Source organism: Manacus candei, unplaced genomic scaffold, assembly GCF_025592945.1.
Source record: "Manacus candei isolate 608988 ecotype Guabito, Panama unplaced genomic scaffold, ASM2559294v1 h1tg000158l, whole genome shotgun sequence".
Classification (NCBI taxonomy): domain Eukaryota; kingdom Metazoa; phylum Chordata; class Aves; order Passeriformes; family Pipridae; genus Manacus; species Manacus candei.
Window position 1 is genome coordinate 192,304 of NW_026138206.1, and position 11,970 is coordinate 204,273.

At 51.9% G+C, this 11,970-nt stretch overlaps 1 protein-coding gene across 1 annotated transcript; it reads right to left on the reverse strand.

Annotated features, from left to right (window-relative positions):
- Positions 1-4,193: 4,193 nt before the first annotated feature.
- LOC127463377 (somatotropin) lies at positions 4,194-8,584 on the reverse strand. The gene is made up of 5 exons (XM_051772704.1): positions 8,515-8,584; positions 7,364-7,527; positions 6,209-6,325; positions 5,689-5,850; positions 4,194-4,488 (listed from the first exon to the last, which is right to left on the reverse strand). Exons 1-5 carry the CDS (start codon positions 8,522-8,524, stop codon positions 4,288-4,290), a joined length of 654 nt encoding a protein of 217 aa, XP_051628664.1. The 5' UTR covers positions 8,525-8,584; the 3' UTR covers positions 4,194-4,287.
- Between the last annotated feature and the right edge of the window lie 3,386 nt (positions 8,585-11,970).

An 11,970-nucleotide genomic window follows, 5' to 3' on the forward strand; every position in this document is an offset into this window, starting at 1 on the left:
TTAGGTTTATTGCTCATTTCTTTCATTGTTACATATCTGGAAGAAAAGCAAATGTTGTTTATGACGCACGTGGCGTCTCATGGAGTTCAAATTTCATCCCTAATCAAACACTGCAAAACTTTTGGAAACGATGTGAAGGCAGAGCTGCTCTAATTCAGTGGCATCATCAAAACTGAGATCAGACAAAACTTTGAGCTCCAACTGTTCCCAAGACAATTCATTGACCTGCAAAGAGAAATCAAGGGCAAATTTCCCTCCCTAAAACAAATTTTATCTTCATCCCTCTGCACCTGGAAACATATTTTTACCACGTACAAGGGGCAGTCTCCCTGAAATTCACCACTCGGGAACATTTCTGCTTTGGAAAGGTTGACTGACACCACAAGGCAATGAACCAGAAGGACACCCAGCATGTCCTTCCAAATTCTCTTTCCATCAGTCTGGCCGGTGCTTTGTGGAGAGTGAGTGCTGAATTCCCTCCCACAGGGAGGGAATACCTCCACAGAAGGGGAGTGAGAGGGCAGGGAGGTGAAGGATGACTGCTGGGAGAACAGAGGTTTCTGTTTGACTCTGCTGCTTGCTTCTCTTATGGTCAGGACCAGTTAGGTCAGCTCTCCATGGGTTTAAAGGAGGCTGGATAGCAGGGGCTGTACAGAGGAGAATGTGAAGAGAGAACAAACCAGGAGACATTTCGTCTCCTGGACTTATAAAAAAAATTGTGATGGATATTAGTTATGTCACACTCCAAAATACTCCAGTTTTGCTGCTACTCTTCAGTAAGGAAGGGAGCCAGTTTTGCCCGTGGACACCAGGTGACTCAGTGTCACCAGGTGGAACAAAGTGTCACAAGGCTGGTCAGACACTGCTCCAGGAAAACTGCAGGAGGAATGAACCATGGAATATCCTGAGCTCGAAGGGACCCCCAAGGGTCATTGAGTGCAGCTCCTGTCCCTGCATGAGTCACCCCAACAATCCCACCACGTGTCTGAGAGTGTTGTGCAAACACTTCTTGAGCTCTGGCAACCTTGGGGCCTGTTCCAGTGCCAGAGGCAGCCCCGGGGCTGGCTCACCACAGGAGCAGCTCCAGAGAGGCCAAGACCACCCTGGACTTGGCTCCTTTCAAGCCAGTGTGCAGACAAGAAATTGCAAAGCGTCCCTTTTTGTGGGAAAAATGGAAGCAAATCAGGGTCACAATAAATGACACTAGGAGTGGAAGCAGTGATGGAGCTGAGTGCTGGCAATGAGCTACAACAACCCAGGGGATTTGGGGACACCTCTCTGTGCCCTCATTTCAGCTACTTTAACAGCAGAGGAGCAGGACCCAAATCATGACCCTCACAAGCCAGGGCTTCCCTTGCTGTTGTTGCCATGAGGGCTGTGCTGAGAAATGCCTGTACCTGCTCAGGTAAGCTGGGTAACCTGGACAAAAAGCCTCCCCAGATAAGCCATGGTGTTTCTAGATGGAGCGAGATGAAAATCCCCTGCTCAGGGCTGGCTCGTTGATATGGTTTGGAGACTTGGCAGGGAGCCAGCCTCAAACCTGGCCATGCTGTGCCCCCTCCTCACCAGCCTGGCTTACGTAAAAATCGTAGGGAATACTGGGTAAATCTGGGCCCTTCCTTGGTTACAAACTGGTCACCAAGGAAGGCCTCGACCAAACCGCCATGCTCGTGCTGGGGCTGGCCCACAGAACCCACCCCCCAAGCACCATGAGCAGTTTTACCATGGTACTGAGGTATTTTTGTTCAGATCCCACAATCACCTGCAGGGATTCTCCAAAGCTTTTACCAGTCATTCCCCCTGGGTAAAAGAAAGCTTGCAAAGTGTGTTTTTAGATGCGGAGTTTGATTTATTTAAGAACTTATTAAAAAATCATTTGATTTAACCTACTGTGGCTTTACCAGGATTTTCCCTCCCACAGATTCCATAAAGAGCAGCCCTGGATGCTGTCATGTGTCAGACTTGTCAGGCTGCCCCGTAACAATCCTGTACCCTAAATGAATGTTTTTCCATCCCATCTAAAATATATATGTGCATTTCTGCACAAAGATACCCCCCAAAAGTAGTTTTACTGTACAATTCCAAGATGTAATTTCTTCTCAGGATTTAAGTTGAGGCAATTGCAGCATCAAGGAGTAAATAGTCTCTCTCCATGTTTCTTGTAGACCCACTTCAGGCCACAATTAGGTCACCCTGGAGCCTTCACTTTTCCAGGCCGGATCCTGACTAAGAAAATCCCAATTTTCTTACTCATCCTCGCCACCACCTGCCTCCTGCTTTCTGCTGTGCTTTGTGTGGATTTACTATTCAGTGAAGTATTGGCACAGCATTTTGCAGGCAAATTAATGGGGTTTGGTTCCAGCTCTTCCACCTTGTGCTTGGCTCTTGGGCACTTTTGCTGGGAAGACTCCAAACTGGCCATGGAATTGGGGCTGGAATCCCCCCTGGGCTAGCCCAACACCCCTGTGGCAGAGACAAGGGAACTGAAAAATTATTAAAAAAAAAAAAAAAATGGGAAAAAAGGGGAAGGATTTAAAAATAAATTATTAGTGTGGTAGCAGCACATTTAGTAAAGCCTTCAGTACAGATGGGGAGGGCTGAGGCCTCACCTCGAGGGGGAGGAAAGATCACTCAGCCCTGCGGGTGTCCTGGGCCTTCCTCCCCAGCCCTGGGGGGATCCGGGGGGACCTGGAGGGGTCTCGGGCCCTGTTCCTGTGGCCCCGGGCAGGTCCCAGGCCCCGCTCCCCGCAGCTCCAGCCCCTCGGAGCCACCATGGCCCGGCCTGGCCCCGGCCCGGCCCTCCCGCTCCTGCCTCGGCCTGGAGCGTGAGGGGAAAGTGCCTCAAATCCACCCCCCAGCCACAAATCACCCCACTCAGCCCCGAATCCAGTCCCCCCAGCCCCAAATCTACTCCCAAATCCACCCTCCTCAAACCCAAATCTACCCCCAACTGACCCCAGCCCAAAATTCACCCTCCTCAGACCCAAATCCACTCCTTTGGCCCCGAATCCACCACCCAGACAGAAGTCCACCTTCCTCAGACCCAAATCTACTCCCAAATCCACCCCCCTCAGACCCAAATCTACCTCAGATCCAAATTCACCCCCTCAGCCCCAAATCTTCCAAATCCACCCCCCTCAGACCCAAATTTACCCCCAAATCCACCCCCAGCCCCAAATTCACCCCCTCAGCCCCAAATCTACCCTCCAAACCCACCTTTCCAGCCCCAAATACACCCCTGTGCCAAATCTACTACCAAACCAACCCCCAGCCCCAAATCCACACCCCCAGCCCTGAATCCACTTCTTCAGCCCCAAATTTACCCCCAAATCCACCCCCAGCCCCAAAACCATCACCACTCAGCCCCAAATCCACTCTTCTCAGACTCAAATCCACCCCCTAGCCCTAAATCCATCCTCAGCCCCAAATCCTCAGCCTCCACTCTCAAATCTGCTGCCTAGACCCAAATCTACTCCCAAATCCACTCCTAGCTCCAAATTCACTCCCCTTAGCCCTAAATCTGTCTCCCAGCCCCAAATCTACTCCAGCCTCAAATTTATCTCCTCAGGCCCAAATCCAGTCCCCCCAGCCCCAAGTCCACCCTCCTCAGACCCAAATCCCCCTCCAGCTCCAAATCTGCTCTTCAGCCCCCAATCCTCACTCTCCAGCCACAAGTCCATCCCACAGCCCCAAACCCACCCTCCCAGTCCCAAATCCACCACTCCAGCCACACCCCCATCCCCAAATTCACTCCCTCAGCCCCAAATTTAACCCCAAATCCACCCCCAGCCCCGTAATTCTTACAACCCAGCACTCAAATCCACCCTCCTCAGCCTCAAATCCACCTCCAACCCCAAATCTTCCACCCAGCCTCAAATCCTCACCTTCCAACCTCAAATCCACTGCCAGCCCCAAAGCAACCCCCAAATCCACTCCCCCAGCCTCAAATCAACTGCCCAGCCCCAAATCTACTCCCAAATCCACCCCCAGCCTCAAATTCACCTCCCTCAGCCCCACCTCTGCCCCCCCAAAGCCAAACCCACCCGCTAGCCCCAAATCCACCCTGTCAGCCTCAAGTCTGCCCTCCCCACCCCAAATCCTCACCCCCCAAGCCCCAAATCCACCCTGTCCTGGTGGCAGCTCATCCTTCCCTCTCCCACAAGAGCCTGTCCCCCCCAGAAAGCAGAGGCCTGTTGGCAGTAGCGGGTTTATTCTCCGATTTTCTCTCCCGGGAGCAGGGCAGCCGCGGCCAAGGGCTGGGGGCGGGAGGGGGATCCATCCCGGGGCTCAGACGATGCAGTTCCCCTCTCCGTAGCGCCGGCACTTCATCACCTTCAGGTAGGTCTCCACCTTGTGCAGGTCCTTCTTGAAGCAGGACAGGAGGCCGTAGTTCTTGAGCAGCGCGTCCTCGCCGCGCGGGTGGACGTCGAACTTCTCGTAGGCGGGTTTGAGGATCTGGGGCCCCCGCGGGCTCCGGTCCTCCAGCTCCTGGGGGAGGATGGAGCAGGGCTGGGGATGAGCATCCACCAAGCTGAGCTTTGGGAGAGGTCAGAGGGGGTTTTCCCCCGTGGTGGTGCTTCCCCAGGCCGCTTTACGGCTCATTGAGCCTTGATGGACCTGAGAAGTGGTCACAGACCCAAGCCTGACAGAGCTCGAGAGTTTGGGCAATACTCTCAGGCACAGGGTGTGACTCTTGGGGATGGTCCTGCACAGGGCCAGGAGTTGGGCTCGATGATCCCTGTGGGCTCAGCATATTCTGTGGTTCTGTGATTCTGTGACCTGGGCCGAGCTCCTCTTGACCTTATCAGAAACACTCTGTGCTCGCAGGAGCTGGTGCTGTCTGCCAAGCTCCTGCTTTTTTTACCAAACAGCCTTGGAAACTTATTTTTTCCCCTGAACAACAACCCAAGTGGAATCATATTTTTGTTCTCAAACTTTCAAAGAAAGTCACTGGCCTGAATTGTGGCGAGGGTGGGCAATTCCTGTGGCTAAAGCCCCCTCTGTGTGGGCCCTATAACCAGCAGTGCTGAGTGAGACCCTTTGAGCTCTCCTGTGACCAGTGACCTCCCTGTGCTGGGGCCTCTCAGAGCCCCCAACTCTCCCATTTGCTGCACTTGGAGGATCCCAATCCACGGGGCTGATCCCCCCACTCCTCAAGGCTCAGCCCTTCGCCTCTTGAGAAGGTCCAAAGGCATCCCAAGGGAGGATTTCCCTGAATCCCAGGGGAATTGTTCACAAGTACCTTGTCCAGACTCTTTATGTCTGTGTGCATATGCCATAGAAAATGTCCTTTAGATTTGTGAGTTAGTACTGTGAGTTACTGTTGTGGTGTAGTAAATCCTGTATGAACCCTTAGCTAAATTGTTTACCTTCAGTTATGGTTTAAGTTAAATGCTGTTAAGTTTAAGTGCTGTTGTGCCTTTAAGCTGTATTTCTTTTCATCCTTACCCTGTCCTACCCTTTGCCTCCCCCCCCCCCCAAGTCCTCCACATAGATAGTTTTGGGTTTGTTTTGATTTGGATTGATTGATTTTGGATTTTTGTCTGCTTTTCCTCAGTGTGCTTTAACCATTTACTAAGGGGTAGAGTGAACCTTGACAACGAACTTTGTTGTGCTGTCCTTGAGAGCCGAGTGCCCCGTGCCCAGGAATTCTCTTACTCTACAGTCATGCCATGTGCTGTGACTTACCCTCATCAGAGCTTGGATCCCTTCTTCCAGGTCCTTTAGTTTTTCATACACTCTGTCTGAGGCGCCAAGAACCAGGTTGTTTGTGAACACCTTGCTTAGATACTGCACCGGGGTCAGCCAGGACTGGATGAGAACCAGGGAAAAACGGAGCAGCTCCATGTCCTGAAATTAGGACAACAAAGGGTAAAAGCTGTGTGGGGGGTGTTTGGTAGAGTGTCCTGCTCCCTCTGGGACAGCCTGGAGTGACCCAGAGATGTGTCACTGCTCCTGCAGCTTCAGCAGACAAGTTTTCAGCCTGAGAAGCACCACCCAGACCCAGGTGCTGTGCAGACAATGCTTGAGATGAGAATATGGTTTGTAATGTAACCCAGAAGAGTCCTCCTTTCTTCAAGCAGGGTTTAAATAGTGAAAAAGGGAGAGGAGGGAGGAAGCACCAAAGTCCTCACAGATGGAAACCCTCTGTTCCTGCTATGAGGACTCTTCAGACAGGTCTGTGCTTGCCCTGTGGGAGAGAACTTACCGATTTCTGCTGGGCGTCGTCCTTCCCCGTGGGAGCAGGGATGGTCTCTGAGTAGCAATATGCCACCTGGGAATTTTTGTTGGTGTGTCTTTGGTCCTCTGGAATATAGCTGCGTTCCTGCAGAGACATCCCAGATACACTCAGATCTGTCACCTGTGTGCTGGAGGAGGCCACAGACACTTCCCAAGCTGTCCTGCATGGTTACTCATTGCAAAGAATAAATGTGAAACACGAGGTACCTCTGGACAGGGTGGGAAACAGGAGCTTGTGTGTTGGCACAACAGTTACTGGCCCTAAAGGTCTTCCTCTCATGAAGGAAAGGTGCTGAGGTGAACTCAGAACACACCTGGTACTCCCAGGGAGCAGGTGATCCCCGAGGAAAGCTCTTGCCAAAGGGACATCTCAGGCCAGCGCCTGGCAGCAGCAGACACTGAGTGGTTTTAAGCACTCAGGCTCTCCCAGGGCCAAAGGTGATGGACACGGGCAAATCTTGCAAAATATCAGTGCCACCTCCCAGCTTATCCTGAGCAATGGGTCTTGACATGGGTAGAAATGTCCCTGAGGAGGGGGTCAGAGATGGGACGGGGAGCTGAGAGGAGGAGAGAGTCTCCAGGCTGATGGGAGAGAGCACAAGGATGGAATGGCAGTCTCCCTTCAATATTAAATAGTAAAACTTAAGCATTGTACAGCTAATTAGTGCAAGATACTAACAGAGGATAGAATGGGAGATGTTCAGACTTGACAAGTGCCAAAATGTGGAGCTGGAAATACTGATTGTGTAAGTGCCTCTGAGAGCCCTAGAAAATTCTTAGAATGAAAGTACACAGAAGTTTGAGGCATTTAAACTCATCTCTTCATTTCAACCTGCTTGGCCATGACTGGTCAATAGGCTGATCCTGACACAAGGTTTACAGTCCACAGCTGAAATTACAGACATACAAATCTAGATATGAAGCAAATACCATTTTCAGAATTTAATGCTGGACAGAAAAAGATTCTGACTACTTATAACCTGTTCTGGTGTCTCTCCACAACTTGTGGACTTTCTCCTCACTGAGAGCTGACAAAGACACCAACAGCAGAAGAGTCTCTGTCTGTAGGAAGTCCTACAATCCTGAGTAACAGGAGAAGGTGCCCTGAGGCCACAGCACTTACAAACTGCTTGTAGGTCTCTGCAGCCAGGAGGTGAAGGTGCTGAGCCCTCAGCACAGCGTTGGCAAACAGGCTGGAAAGGGGCATGGCCGGGAAGGTGGCAACTTGCTGTGGCCACTGCAGTCCCAGAGTGATCAGGGCAATGGCCAGAGGAGAAAACCAGGACCCTGCAGCAAAGCAGAGAGGAGGCTGTTAGCAGGGGACTGTGCTGAGGAGGGGGTGGCATCTGGGAATTCATTCCCAGCCTCTTCTGTCCGTGCTGGCTGAGCCCTCACCTGCCTTGCTTGGTCCTTGTTGGATGTGAGTGAGCTGTGGGTGAGCTCAGCCCTCCCCAGAATCAAGGGAATCACAGAACATCCCGAGTTGGAAGGGATGCACAAGGATCATTGAGTCCAACCCCTGGCCCTGCCCAGGACCATCCCAAGTGAAACCCTTTCACTAGACCTGCCCTCAGGGCCTGTACTGCTCTCAGTGTTTTCAGCAGCAGATTCCTGCCTGGAGTCATGGCTGCTCCATGAAAACTGAGGTGTGTCCCTACAGTTTTCCCTGACACACTCGTGTTTTTCCATAGGCTTGGCCTGTGGAAAGGCAGGGGATGGTGAGACCAGGTGAGAGCTGGTGACATTCCCTGTTCTGTGACCAGCTGCTTTTGCTCTCTGGGACAGACCTGTAGGATTTGGTGACATTTGTCAAGCCTAAAGCTTTCCAACCCATGACGTTTCACACAAGTGTCCATCTGTGCTTACAAAGACCACAAAGTTCATCTCAGACAAATATCTGTTGGAGGAGGAATGACCAGGACCCTGTGAGACTTGGACATGAGAATTAGACATAATCCTGATCCCTGTCTTAGGCTTGGAATATGAGTTTGAATATCCGTGCCAACATTTATGGTAATAATAACTATTATAACTGTGACTTGACCTTGTTCTTCATGTTCTCCACCCTCTCCTTGCCCCGTTTAGGCCGAAGATTAATTCATGGATTAAAGTCACACTGCAGGGGAAAATTTCATGGATTTATAAATTTCCATATTTTAATTTAGGGATGGCAAGAAGGGTATAGCTCACCACAGAACCCACCCCATTGTCATCTCCCATCACCCTACACACGCAGCAGCACTGCCAGTCCCTTAAAACTGAAATAAAATGTACCTGGAGCCATTTCTGCCCGGTGAGTTGCTCAGGTGTTCCTTGACACTGAATGTTTCCTCCTTTCATCCGGTAAAGGAAACTGTGGAGGCACCCCCTTATATAGCAGGGGGTCTGTTTAAAATGGATCTGTGTGTCCATGATCACAACAACAGCTCCATATCTTCCCACTGAATAAATGCACAAGTGCTCAGGGGGGTGTCACCTCATCACACTCGTTACACACACGAGCGAGGGCTGGGGAGGTTGTTTGCCTGGGGATTAAATCAGTGTTCCATGATTTCACCATATTCTGCTGTTTATTGCAATTAAAAGTTTCCTGATCACTGCAAGACCCACCCCAGATCAGATCAGTGCTTTTACATGGTGGAATTTGTGGTGTCCACTCGATGTTCCTGCAGGGCTCTGCAGCCTCGGCCCACAGTCCACGGGGCTGACTGGCCAGCTGGGGACACTTTGGCCTAAAGCAACTGGAGAGTTCCACCAGGGGAGGTTTAGTTTAGATATTAGGGAAGATTTCTCTATGGAAAGGTTGTCCAGGCCTGGCACAGCTGCCCAGTGGTGGAGTCTCCATCCCTGGAGGGATTTAAAAGACGTGTGGTTGTGGCACTTGGGGACACTGGTTAGTGGTGGCCTTGGCAGTGCTGGGGGGATGGTTGGACTGGATGGCCTTAGAAGACTTTTCCAACCCCTCTGTGATGTTTTCCTCTATACTGTTTTAGTGAGGATACACCTAGATGGATATTGTCACACGAGTCCTACTTCTGCCAATGTTATTGCTTTCTACCAAAAAGCTGAAAGTTCAGCAAATAATTTTGCTGAGCTGGTTTGCCAAAGGTGGGACATGAAGCTGTCCTGTCCAGGGGCTCGTTTGGATCCCAGCCAGCCCACTGCAAATCCAGATGCCAGAGCTCTGGGAGGTTTCTCTCATCCTCAGCTGGATAAGCTGTGGGAAGATGTGGTTATGAGCATCTTCCTGCTCTTGCCTGAGAAATACCTCTGGATTAAGGAGAGGGTGGGTTTGGAAAGGAAGTGGAGGAGATGGGGAAGGGACTGATGGAATCACAGAATGGTTTGGGTTGGAAGCGACCTTAAAGACCATCCAGATCCACCCCCTGCCATGGGCAGGGACACCTCCCACTAGACCAGCTTGCTCCAAACCCTGCACAACTTGGCCTTGAAGAGGACACAGAACACTATCCCTGCTTTTGAGAAAAGCAAGACAGAACCCGGGATTGGCAACTCCAGTGCACCCCACAGAGCACTGATTGCCCAAGCCGCCCTTTTTTGGCCCTTTTTCTGGTGTTCGGGGACTGTGCCTGGTTGGGTGGTGATTTGGCTCCCCCCAGGCCCTGGGTTTGCTGTGCTCCCCAGTGTGGCTCTGGTTTCAAAGTAGCAGCATCACCCCCAGGGCAGCTGGAGCAGAGGGTGGAGAGCTGGTTAATAATCATGGGGCAGAGCTCGGTGTGTTCCGAGAAGCCCCCCCGGCTGTTGCTGCTGGAGACGTGGTGGTGTCACAGGGTAAATGTCAGTCCCTGGAGAAGAGGGAACAGTGGGTCCTGCAGTATCAGGTGTCCTGTCACCCAATAGCCTGCAACATCTGGGTGTGTTTTTGTGTTTTTCTACTCCAGATCGTGTTTAAATGTGTCAATATTTGTCAGAGATGAGCAAAGCAGCAGCTCCCCAGCCCAGCCCGGGCACTGCTGCCTGTGAATCACAGAATATGCTGAGCTGGAAGGGACCCATCAGGATCATTGAGTCCAACTCTTGACCCTGCACTGGACACCCCAACAATCCCACCCTGTCCCTGAGAGCTTTGTCCAAAGGCTCCTTGAACTCAGACAGGCTTGGTGCTGTGACCACTTCCCTGGGGGGGCCTGTTCCAGTGCTCAACCACCTTCTGGGTGAAAAACCTTTTCCTGATAGCCAACCTAAACCTCCCCCAACTCAGGTTCAGCCCCTTCCTCGAGTCCTGTCGCTGGTCACAGAGAGCAGAGATCGGAGCTGCCCCTCAGGAGGATGTTGAAGACACAACGAGGTCTGACCTCAGTCTCCTCCAAGCTGAACAAACCGAGTGACCTCAAACACTCCTCATAAGGCTTCCCCTCCATCCCCTTCCCCACCCTCGTGGCCTCCTTTGATGCTCTTTAATTGCTTTACGTGTTTTTTTTTGTACCGTGGTACCCAAAACTGAGCCCACAGGACTGAAGGTGCCACCGCAGCCCCTCGTTACCCTGTGCCCTGCCTGTCCCTCGCTGCCTCTGCGGCTCTGGCAGCGAGAGCGCGGTGCTGACCCGCGGGGTCTGTGCGGGGTCACCCGAGCCCGGGCCGGGCTGTGCGGGTCCCCCGAGGCCGGGTTTGTCCCCGGCCGTGTCCGGGCAGCAAATGAGGCAGAAGCGGCGAGGGCAGAGCGTGACTGCAGCGCTGGGCACCACTGCGGTTGCATAAGCGGCTCTCAGACCTCGGCTCGGCCCTTTTTCCAGCTTCCGAGCGCCTGCATTTGCAACCCTAAAGCATCCCGTGTCCTCCTGTGATTTCCGAGTTCCTTTTGGTTTTTTTTGAAAGAGGAAAAAAAAAAGTCCCTCGATTCTCTTCGGGTCGGGGGTTGGTCCCGTGTCCACCCACCTTACCCTGAGCATCTAAACACGTGAAAACAGCTTTCCTTGCTCCCTGGGTTCTGGTGACCCCCAGCCTGGGGGCTGTGTGGGGAGGACCTTCCCACCCCGATGGGTGAGCACAGCCAAGTGAATCCAGCCCAAAGCCCAGGCTCTGCAGAGCTTTTAGGTGATGGGTGATTACCTCTGCCAGCTCACTGCTCTGAAAATAAATTCCATTTCAGATTTATTTGCTGCAGCTGGAGCTGCTCAGTTTCCCTGAATCCATCTGGAAGGGTGAGGCTGAAAAGGTCTGGGGCTGCAATCCTGTCTGCCTGCCTGAGGATCCCACTGGTGGCAGGGAAACAGGGATTCCTGCTCTCTGCAGTCACCTGGAAGGAGGTTGTGGGCAGGTGGGGGGGTCAGTCTCTTCTCACAAGAACGAGAGGAAATGGCCTCAAGCTGTACCAGGGGAGGTCTAGGTTGGATATTAGGGAAAATTTCTTCCCCAGAATGTTTGTCCAGCCCTGGCACAGCTGCCCAGGGCAGTGGTGGAGTCCCCATCCCTGGGGGGATTTAAAAGCCCCGTGGATGTGGCAGTTCAGGACGTGGGTCAGTGGTGGCCTTGGCAGTGCTGGGGGAATTGTTGGACTCCATGATCTCACAGGGCTTTTCCAGCCTAAGTGATTCAGGGATTCTATGATAGAAATCAGGACAAAACACAGAGACTGGACGGTATATACTGACATATATTTATTTACATTAAATTCATTTTAAACACAGACCTATCTCAATACAGAATGAAGCCAAACCACATCTCTAGGCTCCCTAGAATCTAGTCTAAACATTTAAAATAAACCAGTAA

Bases quoted from the DNA above. Each gene is read 5' to 3' on its own strand.
- LOC127463377 (XM_051772704.1), bottom strand. The intron at 6,326-7,363 runs GTAAGTGCTGTG...ATGTCTCTGCAG, and splicing joins CAGAGACCTACAAGCAGTTT to GAACGCAGCTATATTCCAGA. The intron at 5,851-6,208 runs GTAAGTTCTCTC...TCCTAATTTCAG, and splicing joins ACGACGCCCAGCAGAAATCG to GACATGGAGCTGCTCCGTTT.